General features: G+C 44.1%; 1 protein-coding gene across 3 annotated transcripts in view; it reads left to right on the plus strand.

Annotated features, from left to right (window-relative positions):
* Positions 1-16,136, plus strand: part of LOC119376571 (E3 ubiquitin-protein ligase wwp-1) — a 71,427-nt gene that overhangs the window by 23,389 nt on the left and 31,902 nt on the right. For 2 of the 3 annotated variants that reach the window (XM_037646366.2, XM_037646362.2), the window contains exons 7-8: positions 1,450-1,827; positions 14,813-15,104. In XM_037646366.2, the coding sequence (XP_037502294.1) occupies positions 1,450-1,827; positions 14,813-15,104 (670 nt within the window). The remainder of the gene's footprint in view (positions 1-1,449; positions 1,828-14,812; positions 15,105-16,136) is intronic. The other variant, XM_037646390.2, reaches the window with a different exon arrangement.

Raw genomic sequence — 16,136 nt, forward strand, 5'->3', positions numbered from 1 at the left:
GCTGAAAGACGACCCTCAGATGCCGCGCGCTCGATCGGTGACACATTCCTTGTAGCGAAGTTCACCTCTCCCGAGGAGATGAACGTATGAAACCGATCCAGCAGTTGGCTTCGAGGCACAATTGGCACTAGTCACATTTAATCAAGCTGCAAATGAAAAAAGCAACAATAAGTGCATCCAGAGTGTTTGTAATGCACTTTTATTATAACAGTCTATTTCTAAACAAACAATCTGGAACTTTGTCAGCGGCACTGCGGTATGCCGACAAATGCGTGTCTAAGTGTGAAAAAACACGAATCAACATACGATCTTGCCACCTGTGTGGCTGCCACATCTTTCCGAAACACTAAGGAAGTGCGCGGCGCCGTGAAGGGCACTTGTGGTGCCTAGGGATGCGGTGGATACTCATCAAAAATTATTTCTTAAAACAAAAACCACTCTGATTAAACATTCACAAATGAGTCGACCTTGTATACTCTTCCATATGAGTGCAAGCATGCATTTTTACTTGGACCGCATCACCAATCTGCATGTGCCTGAACATGAGTCATTTCACATATTTTTCTATGTTTGTGCGCCTTCCTCTTCAAAACTGCACAGTCATCGACCTCCATAATTTCTTTACATGTTTATTGGCAACTGTCCAGCCATGTGATGTACGTAGTTGTGTTGGGTTTATAGGCTTCATAGAATTTTTTTTAATTGTCAAAATGGCCTCAGTATTGCCATATCACTTTCCCACAAAGCATATTTGAAAGAATAAGAAAGTGCCATTCCTTTTCTAGCAACTAGCAGAGATTTAAGGTGATCTGTGCAGTGTTGTATTTTTGAGGGATCTTTTTGAGCAACCTATGTTTAGCCCCTGCAGCAACATTCAAATCACTCCTAAGGACAGAAAATTTTTTTCCTTGCAAAGGTACTGTAGGAGGGCAAATACTGCACTAAAATGATTGCCCATAAAAGAACAAAATCTGAGTGTGTCTAGCGCAATGTCTGGGATGTTTGGCATGGAATGACCCTACTCAATTTAGCCAAAGTGAAATTCTACCTTTTACGGCTTCTCATTCAGTTATTCCAAAAATGTCAAAGCAACACACAGGCAAGCATTGTCTAACGAGGGTTTGATATGTTAAAATATATAATTTCTTCTTTTTCTAATGTCTTTGGAAACTTTTTTTTGGCAGTGATATGAAAGTTGATATCAAAGTTTCTGTTAGGTAGATAATGGATGGCACTTTTGGTCATTCAGAAAGTAAAGGATAAATATTGATCTTTGTATTTTTTCATTATGTTATGGTTGTATATCATTAGGTATCGTAAATTTAATGCAGACCAGTGAACAGACTGAACGTTATCCATCTGGCTCAGGGTCCCACTATGGTGAGACCCTGAGCTTACTCGGAGAGGGAACTTATAGTGCCTTATGTATTTGTATACCACTTCATGCAGCAGCACCCAAAAGCTCATCATCTGGGTCCATCCATCAACAACACAATGGATCCGTGTCCGGCCATATGACCGTTGTAAATGACCAAGCTGAGCTTGGTAGCCGGCAGTGGGGCACACCTGCTGGAGCACGGATCCGAGTGCGCAAGAGCCATAACAGCAGTGAGGCCCCTGTGACCACAGCTGCGGCAGCACCTTTGTCTTCGTCTGCAGCAGAGGCAGCAGGTAATGGGCCCACTTCTTCTGACCAGCCGTTGCGCCAAAGCACCCAAAGTTCTGCAAGCAGCAGTGGAAACTCCAGGCCAGAGGGAACGTCTCAAGGGGCCCATTTTGCCATGCCCAGCTCTTCATCGGCAGCTGTGGAGGAGTCGCCCCAGCTAGGTATACCTCTCAATCATCTCTCTGCATCAAAAAGGGCATCATGTGGGGCTTTTCACAAACCTGCTGTGCTGTAGTGCAAATTAGGTTGACTAATTCAACCAGATTTAGTGCACAGATTTGATTCTACTTGGCCAGCTCACCTGAGGCTTGTGGTCATTTTGCCAGTAATGTGCTAGAAAAGAAGCTGAGAGTGACTACAGAGAGAATGCCTAAAGAAATTGTAATGTTGTGCAGTCAAATCCCACTATGACGAACAATCAGTGGGATTTGACCAAATCCCATTCTGACTGCTTACAAACGCTACTGACGCTGATCCATCTAAACATGGTCTCCGAGTTTACATCGGGGTTGGAGTGACATTGGTGGCCACAAGATGGCCAAGCCCAGCATGTAGAGTTCATTGACCTAAGCCCCTCATGCATCTACATAAAATGGAGCCTGGTGGATAAGCAGCAAAGGCAAGCTGGGTTGTGTGCCATATGCTACTTGTCCACAATGGACAATTTTTTTTGCTTCTTGTCTTTCTTTGACCTGATGTGTTGCCAGTTTTGCGGCAATGTGGACGACGATCCAAGCACAAAACGATGTGTTAAGCTGCCGCGCCGGGTGCTCAGAAGTCACATTACCCTTCGACAAAGGTTCTTTTACTGCTTCAATCAAATTTCACGACATATGTGGCGTTATGGCTACAGCCGATCGAAAGAGAACGGTGTGTTTTCTCACTGCGTTCCAACAAAACATAAAGCTGGGTAAGGAGTTGGTTTGGTTTATCACTTTAACCATTTATATTTTCGTGCCTCCATGTCTTACGTAGTTTTAGAAAGAAGAACTATGTGCTTGTTTTCATCTGCACCTCTTCAACAAACCCAGCCAGTGATAACTGATCGCATAGGTTATGCTTTACTGCCATTAGAACACACACGCACAAAAAAAGGCACAACCCTCATTTTTAAAAAATAACTCAATGCAAGGGGCATAAACCCAACTAGCAGTTCTTTTTCTTTAAAAAAAAAAAGTTACTAAGTGTTAGATTGAAAGATGCAGACGATAAGGTGCAAAGTTGCTGTTAACCTTTATTTATTTTTTCACATGTATGTTCACTGCATTTAGGCCAACTATTCTCTTTGAGACCGGTTTTGAGGAACCTGTTAGTGTGTTTGCAAGGCACAGACTAAGACAAAATTGCTGTTATTTTGTGACAAAATATGGCAGGTAACAATGCAAGTGTTACATTGAAAGGTCATGGCTATAAAATGTGGCCATTTTGCAAAATTTGAGCACGAAGCAGCTGCAAAAAGCAAAAAATCTTTTTTTTTTATGATTTTAAGGGGGGACGCGGGTCTTAGAATAGTAAAAAATGGACAGAAAATCAGTTTTGAGAAAAACGCATTTTAGGCATGTTTGCACCCCTAAGCAGCTGCCCTCAAAATATTATCGCCGATTTCGCCCGGGAAATGGGTTAAAACTTATTTTTAAGACGCCACGGGAGCCGCAATATGCATCTCAACAGGCAAAATTTGTTCAAACTTCCCGCGCGCGCAGCAGCTGGCGGATTGCCGCCTTCTTTGGCTTGTTTTGAAGCTGTTTTCTTTGTGTACATTTTGCGGCATTTCAAAATGGCGTCGCTGCAACATAACGGCCACTATCGGCGCTTTTCCGAAGGGTGGTTGTAAAACGCTCATTGGCCAGAGCGCGCGCGCGCGCGAGGCGAACCCCTTCTCTCGCGCCTCCCATTGGCTGGCGCAGCCTGAGGCGGCCATTTTGTTTTTGTATTTTTGTTCTGCGCTCACGGCTGCCGTGTTGCCGGTGGCGTAATTTTGTTTCCTCGAGGGATCGTGCACGCGAGAAAAAAAACTAAGGAGTGCGAGGAGGAAACTGGCACCGGCCGACGGCTGTTCCACCGCCGGACTTCACCCCCAGGAGACCGGATTCCTCCTCGCGCTCCTCCGTTTGCGAGGAGGAAACCGCTCTGAAGAACGCCTGTTCCGCTTCTCGGCATCTTCTCTCTTCGTCGCGCCTGTCGACATCCAATCACTTCCTTTCCTCTTTCTTTCTACTTTTCTTTTATCCCCCCTTACCCCACCCCTATAAGGCACTGCGCCGTGTCGCCTAAAGGCAGACAGAAATTAGGTGCCTTTTTCCTTTTCCTCCCGAACCACCAAGAAGGGAGACGTGTGTGGCAGTTTTTTTGTTTCTTTTTTTATGAGGGGGAGAGGAGGCGCTGGCGCTCGGCGCCCGCTCCCTGTCCGACCAAGTTTGATTGGTTTGGCGCGAGTGAGCTGCGTGAGTCCTGTTAGCTTTTGAGCGCGTAGTGCGAATCTGCATGTCGACGATGAGCAGTACTGTTGATGTTCAAGAGCCTATTCTCAGAAGGCACTTGCAGGACTTAAAGCATGAAGATGGCATTTGGTCTGTGTACCTAAAATCGGAAAGGGTTATTCACGTGTGTCAGGTACTAAAGTGCTCGTGAGATAAAGATCAGGCTGTGCTTAGAGTATATGTTACTTTCGTGTGGGGGTATCAATGGGAACCAACTCGCAGGGATAATTTGTTTCTCCCTTCAGTATCTGCTGGGATAATACATTTGTTTGTACACTAGCTTATGCCTCGGTTTGTAGTAGGCGCGTTGCTTATAAATGTACCGTGCTTGTAATCAGCCAAGCCATTTAAAAAATACGGCTTTATTGCTAAATTCGAGGCTCTAACTTACTAATGTTTGAAGTTTGAAAAACAGCGCATAGACAAAAACGTGCTCTATTTACGGAAAAAGACGCAATTCCATTCCCATTCCATTCCGTACAAAAGGCGCTTAATTCCATTCCCATTCCATTCCACCAAGCGTTGTCCCCATGCCATTCCCATTCCATTACAAGGTCGCGAAAATGCGGAATGATTCCGGATTCATTCCAATTCCGGAGTGGCAACTCCGCAACACTGGTAGATATCAAGCTAGAGGAGGCAGGCCCAACAACCTAATCTCAAATGACATGCTTACTTCTCATACGTTAATGACTGATAGCCTTCAAATTCATTAGGCTGCAGTCTACAGATACAAATCTGAGTGTATATGAAGTGCACTTAATGCTGATAAATTGAGACTTATTTCCTGTTCAGCATTTCAGCTGGTTGGTTAGCTTTGGAAATTATCAATAATTGCGAAATCTACAAACACTGCTACGATGAACACGAGTGGTTGCATGTTGTACACGAGCTCACATTATCAAGCACAGAATATAATTGTGAGAAGTACAGGGATCATATAATCGGCGCTCAACAGGATGGATACATAACCTCTAGATCCTGAGCCGACCATGCCAAAAGAAAATACAAAAAAGCCTAGCCGTAATGGGCGTAGTTCCAGGAGTTCATTCCGGGTGGGAAGGTTGTCTGACTCCTCTTTACGTATGTTCTTGCATATGCTTGTATGACTTCTAGAATGGGCGCTCGTAGGTCAACATTGCCGCTCATTAGTACGCCGGAGAAACGTCAAGAGTGTAGTCCTTACGAAGCAGCCGTGCACGCGCATGCGCGCACACACGCACACAATGCGATAGCTTCTCCTAGGAACGAGCATTCCCCCTTCTGATGGTGTGTAAAACACGCACACACACACACACACACACACACACACACACACACACATACACACACAAACAGAAAATACGCAGTACCAGGTAGTACGTGGTTGCAACGTCTGACCCGGGACGAAGAGCCGCTTTAAACACACTTATATTCATTAATTCCTTATTTGCCCCGTTTCTCGCAGCTGCGTATGCGAAGTAGTAGTTGAATTAGAGAAGCGAGTTGGACTAGTTGGTGCGTATTAACTGCGGACGTATCTACTAGCGCGAAAAACACAAAGGACGAGGTAAATACGGCAGGTTAGTGCTGCGTCCTGTCTGCCGTGTTTACCTCGTCCTTTGTGTGTTTTTCGCGCTAGTAGATATGTCCGTAGTTAGTAGCTGAACACCAAACTCTAGATGCGCGGGTACGCCGACAACGCAGAACAGCCGTCCGCCCGTCGCGGTTTCCTCCTCGCACTCCTCCATTCTCTTTCTCGCGTGCGCGATCCCCTGAGGAAAGAAAATTACGCTTGCCGGTGTCGTGTGCTCGTGTGTTGTTACAAGTGTCATCTTCCTCTGCTTACGCTCGCGTTCGTGCGGCCCGCCGACACTTATTTTGTGCTGGCACATCCGGAGATTCTCGTGTAAAGAAGACGCGCCAAGCGTACGAGGGCGCGATGCAGAAACTACTTGTCGCTACCGGAGTGTCGAGTCTACGTCGAGTCTACGAGAACCGCCCGGTTCCCCTTGGTCAAGCTGGAGCCATCGGATCATTAGGCAACGCTTCAGTGGCATTCGAAACCGCGTTCGTATGGCATACTATGCGGGACTGCCGAGTGCGCGGGAAATACGGCAACGGGAGGAGTGCTTGGCATCGCAGCGCGCAACGAAGCAGCGGAAGTTCAAGCCGTTGGATGTTGGTGAACGGCGGCAAGGAAAATGGCACAGAATTTATCCGCGTGGACTTATCCGTGATAAAAATGTTCTTTGGGCTTGTGCTTCGTTCCGAGTTCGGCTCAAGCAGTGACCTTTTTCAAGGCAGAGGGTATAGGCTGCTTTCAAAGCCTGTGCTTCATTATCATAGGTGCGACTCGCGCGAGAAGCGTTTCTCGTAGAAGGTAGCTGGTGATCGTGGTGCTAAGATAATTAATGTCATTTGAAGTGAAATGCATTAAATTAGGGCCACAAATACTGTCGACAAGGGTGCAACGGTAGTCGCTTCAACCACGACCTGACAGAGCAACACCGAAATTGCAGAGACGCTGTGTTACACTTTGGGAAATTGATTTGTGCTCCACAGCCTTGAGAAGGTTAAAAACTGACATTGGAAGTTGCAAAAGGAGCATTTATACAGTAGTGACACCAAGCACAGACTCAAAATTACACAGACCAGCAGGGGACCCCGAGTACAGCCCTTGCCTGCTGTTGAGCGAAGTGCTATTGCTGGACAATAACTGATTTTTGGTTTAATAAATAACCCACGTGCTTTTTAGACTTAATCTCTCTGTCTATTTTATTTGCCTGTTGCAAAGCCACATTCATAGACAAATTTTGTATTTCTTTAGCTTGCAAGGAATTGGTACAGGCCTATGAATTGCTAAAGGTGGAGTTTATCACTCTGGTACTGGGTGCACTATGTGGCTTTATAAGAATTTGCCAGTACATTGGCAGGTCATGGTCACATATTTGGTATGGCTGTTCTCGTGAAGAAGAAACCTATCAAATGATATAACCACTAGTGCTGTGGCTGCGCTTCCACAAAAGTTACAGTTGTCTGAAACTTCAAATGCGTTTTTCTCAGTTTGATATTTTTGCTCAACGCACTCAGCCTTACGGGGTTTTTTTCCATGTTGTTGCTGAGTAAAAATCACAAATTTGGTACAATTTTACTCGTATTGAAACGATCTAGGGGGTGATGCTATTTGCATTACTCTAGCACCATTTTAAAAATTTTAATTAAAGATACTAATGAGAGTGAATCAGAAAAAATAACCACCAGTGAATGTTCATCTGTTTTCTGACCTTCACAGTACTCTCAAGGGAATAAAAATAGCATCACCCCCTACAGCATGATCTGGGCATTGGGCCCATGCACTTACATATTGGTTTTAGTAGGTCGAAATTGCCTAAAAGCCCCGTAAGAAGCAGGCACTAATTATTTTTTCGAACCTCGAGATCTTTTGAACTAGTGCAGCTATTAAAAAACTAATTACAGATTTGAAATAAGCAGAAAAAACTGGTCAAGACAGTGAAGTTTGGTTCATATTGACTCAAAAATAAAGAAAAAATTTTAGGACCCACGTCCCCCCTTAAAGGGGCCCTGCAACACTTTTCGAGCATGCTCAAAAAGCGCTGCCGATCGGTAGTCGAGGCTCCCGAGAACACGCGAGCCAAATATTACAGCGATGCGCACGGCCTGGAATTTACAATAAATTCTCAAAGTCAGCTGAAAATCGCTCCCTCTTCTCTCGACAAATGATGTATTAGTCCGCAAAATATGACGCGATTGTCGGCAGTTCCACCATTGGCTGATGTTATAATCACGATAACACCCTCATTATTACTTTCGTTGTTAATTTTGAGTTCAATAAGTAGATAATATGTATGTTTATATTCTGTTATCGCGTTAAAAACACCGAACAAACATTAAAGGCCAACTCCGGCGATTTTTTGGCCATGTCAAAGTAATGGTGCTTTTATGTTCCTGAGGCGCTCCTGTTGCGGGCCCGATAGCAGGAATACTCGGCAAATTGGAGAATAATTTTAAATAAGCAAAAAAGCGCAACACCGAAACCGAAACCCAACCAAGTGTACTGTCTACGTATGACGTAGACGTTGTTACGAACGAACCGGAAGTCGTGCAAGGCAGGCCGGTCACGCCGGCGCGGAGTATGAAAACTGTGACAGTCGGGACGACCAGCGAAGCGCCGGCCAAACCAACGCTGTCTGTCGCCTTGTGCACAGCAGACGCTCGCTGTAGCGGCCGAAGCGCCGAAGTTAGCGGTGCCCTCGGCTGCGTCACTTCCGCTGCCTTACCAATACAGACGTCACAGACGCAATGTTGCCAATAATTGTGGGAAGCCAGGAGGGAGTTTGCAGACAATCTTTAAAATTCATTTGCAAACAATCTGCGCATGTCTCAAGCCTGTAATTTGGCATAAATGACGGAAACGTGCAAAGGAACGTACCCAGCGAATCTCATTGAGATCCATCGACCTCGAAAAATCGCCGGAGTTGGCCTTTAATATTAGCACTTCCGGTCTCACCGACAGCTCGTCTGCTCGTAGTTGCGTGGTTCCGTTTTCTTCGCCATGCGCAGTGCCGAAAACGTGATTATTTCTGTGCTTTTGACCATCGCCGGTTGCCGTTGAGAGTGGCAGCCGTTCGCGTGTTGCCTCGTCAGCTGAGAACTGCATCGTCGGCACGTTCTCACGACCGACCGAGGCACGGGCGCAGCGTGTCTCCGATAACAATGCTGGCGTCCGGTAATGGCGGCGCTTCGGGGTCGTCTGCCAGTGCCGTCTTACGAGGCGGTGTGTCGGAGTATGAGCCGAAACCGATCTCAGCTGTCATTCGTTCCAAACGAGCGCGCAGGTTTGCTTCCATGGTTGGCAGAGCGATGAAAACACTACGGCGTTCGAGGTGCACACCCAACATTACCAAACCGACGCGCAGTTTTCAAGCACGCGCGATATCGGCTCCGCTCGACGAGAACGACGCAAGCCGACCGGAAGTGGCGGCACAGACCACGTGGTTGCGCCCAGACGTCAGAGAGAAAAAAATGAAGAAAAAAACTGCGCCGGCGCTCTTGGGCGGAGCCTCGCTCCTCTGCACTGCCTCCCTCGACTCGCTGCCTAGCTTTCCGCGCGCTCGCAGCGTTGAGTTGAGGGAGAAAGCTGCGGAACGTGATCGCTATAATTTGGTAACACCACTTAGACTTGACGGATTCGAAAAGTTTTTGCGGCATATGACTCGTGAAGAGTCATACGTCAATAATGAGACTATTCCAATATAACTAAGAAAGGTGTTGCAGGGCCCCTTTAAGAGAATAATTCCAGTCTCCACGACACTTATTTATTAACATGACATAAAAAAGGATCGTCTTGCATGATTTTTGAAGCCTCGAAGTCTGATGAGCGAATATTTGCACATGTAGGGAAAAACAAAGAAGCTTGCACAGCAGTTGCTAACCTAAAACAGCAAGGAAACACTTCATGATGATTGTTTCGCTCACAATGGCCATTAAGATAGCAGTAGCAGACTACATGGAATCGGCAGGCCTGAGGGTGCCGGCGCGGCAAATTTACTATCAGTGTTCCGCGGCCAGCCATTGCTAAGGGTGCATGTGATCTTCTGAAAAGGTCCAGTGTTGATGTAGCACAAAAATGGAAAAAAATAGGCAAAATTACATCTGAAGTCTTTTGCATAGGTAATATTTAGGCATGGGCAAATATTCAAGCGCTTCGAATATTTGAACGAGTATTACAGCGTTCGAATTCGCTTTGACACAAATTTAAATTTTCCAAAATTTCGAGGTATTGGAAACGAACGAATTGCATTTTTATTTTTTGTTTACCACATGTGACCCCACCTGAAAATGTGGTTTCACTGCAGCATAAGGCTGCTATGCCGTGAAACCGCCTATCCAGGAGAAATCCGCACTGCCACGAAACCACACTTCAAAGGGGCCCTGCAGCACTTTTTCAGCATGGCCAGAAAATGCTGCCGATCAGTAATCAAGGCTTCTGAGAACATGCGAGCCAAACATTATAGCGCAGCACGCAGCTTGGAATTTACAATTAATTCTCAGTCAGCTAGAAATTGTGTGATCCGGAGCGCGCGCGCGCTCCGGATCACACTGAAAGTAAGCTGCGAGTCTGAAGGAAAAGAAAAAAGAAAAAGTGCTCAAGGTCGTAACGTGCCTGTGGTGTAACTTCTTTCCTCCATGCCATCCTTTGTTGTGACAAAGGTGCTTAGCTTCCAGCGCGCTCGTCGGGATGAGAGGAGAGAGAAAGCAATTACAGCATGCGACAAACCTCAATAACTCCGCTCGTACTTTACGGATTCTAAAACTTTTTGCGGCTGTCGATTCTTGAGGCAATAAACTCCTTTAGTGAAGGCGTTCAATGGTTCCTTGAAAAAGTGTTGCAGGACTCCTTTAAGGTGAAGTATACCTATTGCCTGCACCTCGATTATTTTTTTTTTTTTCGTTATAAGTTTAAAAGCGCGTTGTACGGGCTTGGATGCGACAAGTGTAGCAAATTTTAGAACATAACTTATTAGGGGCGAAGCTCCTTAGGGCCTAGCCTTGTCGGCATCCGTCACGATACACAAAACTGAAACCAAAACTGAACACCTGCACAGCGAAAAACGGAATCCAGAGCTCAAGACGATATACGAATTATAAATTGCAATTACGATTACGATTATGAAGTCTCAGATAAGTCATATGCAGCGCTCAAAACACTCCTGAAATATCTTAATGAAAATGAAATCGAATAATAATTAAAGGCACTATGTTCCCGAAATCAACAAATCTGGCTATCACAATTCTAAAGGATGTGCACAGCGGGATGTGGAAGGTGTCGTGCCTGACAGTTTGACCAATGGCTCTCTATTTCACAGACCACAAAGCAGTAATAATGAAGGGATAACAGAATCCAGAACTCAAGATGATATACGAATTATAACAAGATGATTAAAATAGAAGAGCATTAAAGTGGAACCAAATAAATACATTTGTATATATATATTAGTGATGCAGAACTATCGGTAAATTGACTATCGATAGTATCGATAGTTTTATTGAAACTATCAATAGTGTAGACAAACTATCGATAGTGCAATCGGTAGTACCATGGTTAATATTACTAGCGATATTACTGCCACGCGTGCATATTGATTTGTTTTGGTGTATTCGGGTTTCACCCACAAAGACTGTTAGGAACGCTTCACGCAGACCGAGCCGTAATGTTAGCGAAGCTTCACGATTGTTTGAGATCATTCTATTTAGATTACGCGCCGAACGGAGATAGTCAAGTTTATTCGAGAGCTTACGAGAGCACCAGCGATAACGCTGGAAGATTCAATGGCTGTATAAAAGACGAAGCGTTCCACCGATGATCAGATTACGCGACGGCCGACGACTGTTCTCGCCGCTATCAGTGCGCAGCTTGTACCACTTGTATTTTGAGTTTTGATTTTCTGGGCACAAGATCGCCCAAATAAACAGCTCCTGATTCCCTAGTCGTGTTGCACCATTCTTCACCGTGACAACCACGTGACAATACTATCGATAGTGGTTTGAATAATGATGCTGTTGCGGGCCGGCCATATTGCCAAAATATTTGCGATAGCCTACTATCACCTTCTTTTAATTTATGGGCAATTCTTGTCGAAAGAAATAAATTATTTCCGCAGTGAAAAAACGGGCTATGTCCATCAATAAATAATTAAATTCACATCCAAAAGCAGCCAGTTGCATCTTGCAATTGGCAAACTTCGTTCATGATACTTTTTTTATTTTGAAATCATAAAATGCAATATAAATTTAAAGCCGCACAGTTCCACTGCATGTACCACCTTCCTTCCCGCTACAGCTGAATAGCTTGACTTTATGACCATGTGTCAGTGAAGCACTCAGATGAAGAACACAAGCATGTCAACTTCAGCCTGCTCCTCCGGCTCCACTATGTACCACGCGTGGAGGGAACCAAGTTTATTCTGCAATGAATTTGTGATGTGATTTTATACTATCGATGGTACCATCGAATTTTTTACTATCGATAGCACTATCGATAGTATTGTTTACCATCGATAGTTCGATAGTGACTCGGCTATCGATAGTTCTGCATCACTAATATATATACACTTTATGTCACTCAATTACATTTGCAGTGGCAACGCGTGGGTGACATACGATGACATACCGGTACGATACCCAGTGCTTTGCCACTCGTCATGATTCACATTAGTGGAGATGCGGTGATTTTTTTTACCAGTTATAACTTACCTCCTAGTTCTGTTCAAATCCTGCTACTATTCAAACTTGCGTCCCCTTTGCTTTAAACCGAAAAAGTTACTTTCTCAGAAGCCCTGTTCAAATTCTTAAAAAATATTGTGCAAGTTGGTGGGTCAAGACAAAAATGCTCATTTTTCTTTATAATAAAATATGTTTGCTATTTGAACTATTCAATTAGAAATTATTCGACCAAATTACTATTAGCTTCACATTCACTTTTAACCTCAAAATTTATTATTTAATTTATTAAACAAAGACAAGTCCTCTGATCGAAACATTGGCCCCAGCAACATTTTCTGTTCAACTCGTTATCCGCACTTAAATTGTGAGGCATGCCATCTGGGGTGAAATGCTAAAGGTGTTTTTAGCTTTTTACAGCCATGAAAATCACCACTGTGTCCATGAATCAACACCCTTACGCTTAGCACTGCTGAGCCATGGCTGCTAAGCCACCATGGGGAGTCTTTTTGATGAGTTGGTGTAGGCTCTTCTTATTGTGCTCTACACCAGTTTAGTTAAGGGGGGACGTGGCAATGGGAATGGTAAATTTGGTCAAAATTTTTCAATTTTTTTCTGCAATCCTGAGACCATACTTTACGTCGTAGTAAAATATTAGACCAAATAAACAGTATAAGTTGAAAAAAAGGCGTTTTACTGGTGTGCTGTCATCAAAAACTATCAGAAAATTGGGCTTTAGAAAATGCAAATCGGCAGTTTTCCCTTGACACAGTGCTACCGTATTGGCATCATCATAAAGAGGACAGGTAGAGCTCAAGATAGCCACAAAGCTGGATTTTTCCAATGAAAAATAAAACCAGCTTCCTTCTGAGTTCCATTTTCTTAGCTTTTAGCTCCAGTTTCTTTGAGCTCCATTTTCTCAGCTTTCATTTTTTGAACAGTTGCTGTGTAGTCATCCCTGTGCCATTTCACAATAAATACAGATATAACCATTCCGTTTTCTACGCTTAGATCCTGAGACATTGGTGAGTGCCGTAAAGCTGTCCATATTTGTCTGCACGTCATACAGATTTTTATAATTGGCTTTTTGTAAAAGTTGTTAGTAAAACAATATGTACAAGAAATTTCAGAAATTTTTGTGTGTGCTTATTTAAATATTAAAAAATAAACGAATAGCTTTAAGGCACAGAATGGGCCCTTGTGAATATCCTTATGCAAAAACCTTGACGAACTTATGTCTAATTCGTTAATTAATTTTGGGATGACAATAAGAGTCTATCAAGTGTTGTAACTCAAGAACTACAATAGATAGCTCAAAACCGATTTCAGTTATGATATCAGCACAACATATCACATCTGCATGCCAAATTTCATCACTTTATCTCTGTAAATAACAAAGATAGTTTTCATTGCCACGTCCCCCCTTAACAGACGCTTATTCTCTCAGTACTGCAGGGCTATTGCAGTAGTATTGGAAATATTAAGTGAAAGCACACTTGCTTTGCATCTTAGCTTTTTTTCTTTTAAGGGGGTATGGTAGGATAAATTGACCAAAAAAAAACTGATTTTTCTTATTGCTTACTAAAAAATAATACACTCTGAGATGCAAAACCGTGCATTGGCGAGCGCTTAGGAGCGTTTGAAGCCATTAAAAGATGGCGTGAAAAACTGTGCCTCCTGATGGACATGAGGGTTTGGTGACGTGTTGTTTTCCATCATTTCTCCTGGTTGTATGCATTTTTTATAATAAATATGGCTTCATCGGTTAAATATATTGATTTCCAGCCGTTTTAATAAGTTTTAATCGCAAACCTTGCCACTAGGGATGCTTTTGTAGAGTGTTTTTTTTTCCTAACTTGATGTACCTTTTCTGGTAAACAATCATAGTGATTGCACTGAAATTTTCTCAGCTTATACTTAAATCCCTTCCAAATACCCTGAACCCAAAACTGTGAAAAACTGTGCGAGATGTAATTAAGAAAAAAAAAGGATAATTGGCGACCCCTCTTCCGGCATGTGTCAAGTGAGGGGAATATTTTTTTTTCTTGTAAGATAAATGTAGGAACCCAATTCTTTAGCTAGAGATTAATGCCACTACTATGTGGAATTAGTGTGCAAAATTTCACGGTCATTCCGTTTGTTTCTGAAAATTGTACATTTGATTTTACACCCCTTCTAAAATATGGTACTCAAAGACAAAAAAATCCTACAGGGTAAAAATTACACAACTTGAAGGCCAAAATCTTCCTTGTTGAACATGCAAAATTTCACAATAAAATATAAACCAGTTCCTGAGATATAAAGCTGAAACCAAGGCAACCCATTTACCCACCATGCCCCCTTAATAAGTGCAGTACAATACACTTTGTGGCAGTTCGGCACGTGTATTTCACGTTTGACTCTACTGTTTTATGTATATCTTGCTCTCATAATCTGCATGCAGGTGTAGGCACTGGTAGCCAGGCCTCACCATGGTCCTCGACCTCTACCATGGTTATCCGCATGGACAATAGTGGCGGGGAAGCAGGAAGCTGGTGGGCTGCTGCAGAAACGTCTTCCGAAGGAGCTTCAGGTCAGCAGAGTCGCCTGCGCAGGACCGGTGTTCCTGCCTCACCCTGTGGTCGTGCAAGCCGCACGACTCCAGCTGCAGGTGCAGCTGCAGGGACGGGCCCTGCAGGCACTCCACCCGCTGCAGCTTCAGGGGCTTCTACTGACGAGGAGCAGTTGCCCCCTGGGTCAGTGCAGTACTGTGTGAACACATATTCACAAGTCACACATTTGCGCAAACAGTTCGTATCTAAACAAAAACAGTATCAACCTTTGCTCCACGTGTAGTAAAATTCCTCCACTTCGTTTTCCACATCTCAGAATGCATTTATGTGTTTTTTATTCAAAACTAATTTTACTTGATACATCGAAGTATGAAAGTAAAAGCACCGACGTTGCTGTCACTACAGTGATGCTTCTGGCAGGCTGTGTGCTGTTTCTTGTGCATAAATGATTAGGATTATGGCTGTGAGTAGTTTTTTGTGTTCAAACACATCTAAGGTACAGTGAGACTTGCTTTTGAATAAACAGCGACTGAATATTTTGGCTTCAAAATATGCCATCTTTTTCTATCGTGTACACTTTAGAAATTAATACAGTCGATGACAGATTTTTCAGACCCTCGGGGGACCGCAGAAATGTCAGGAAAAATCAGGCAGTCCAAACAAGCAAATGTGCACCCAAAAAGCTCAGTTTATTGCTTAATATTGTGATAGAGGGCAGCAAAAGGGATTGACCCTCTTCTGAACCATGCTTCGCTTCCATGCGAGCAGGTCTGCCTGAATTTCGGCGAGAGTTGTCGTGTCGCTGTAAGCCGACGAAAGAGTTGCGACCGCTTGCATCAGCTCAGCTTGCATCAGCTGTGCTGTTGCTGGTGAGTCGTTGCCGTCGTCGCTCTCAGACTCCGCAAGCACTTGGCGAATGATTTCTTAATCCGTGAGGCCACCGCACAGCTCCAACTCGCTGTCCATTTCCGCAAACTCGGAAAACAAAGAGTCAAGGGAATCTCGACGCCTGCAGTGTGAAGGTCGTTGATGAGCTGCTCACTTCTAGACACCTGCTTGATGACGCTGTCCTCGTCCAAGGCAGCCGACTCACTATTCAGCACAAATCCCATGTGGCGGAAGCAGTTGCGCAGCGGTGTTGATGCCATCGACTTCCACGCATCGGCGAGCATGCATTAATAAGCCACCAATCATTTCATCTCCTTTTATGCTTTT

This window comes from Rhipicephalus sanguineus, chromosome 1 (assembly GCF_013339695.2).
Source record: "Rhipicephalus sanguineus isolate Rsan-2018 chromosome 1, BIME_Rsan_1.4, whole genome shotgun sequence".
Classification (NCBI taxonomy): domain Eukaryota; kingdom Metazoa; phylum Arthropoda; class Arachnida; order Ixodida; family Ixodidae; genus Rhipicephalus; species Rhipicephalus sanguineus.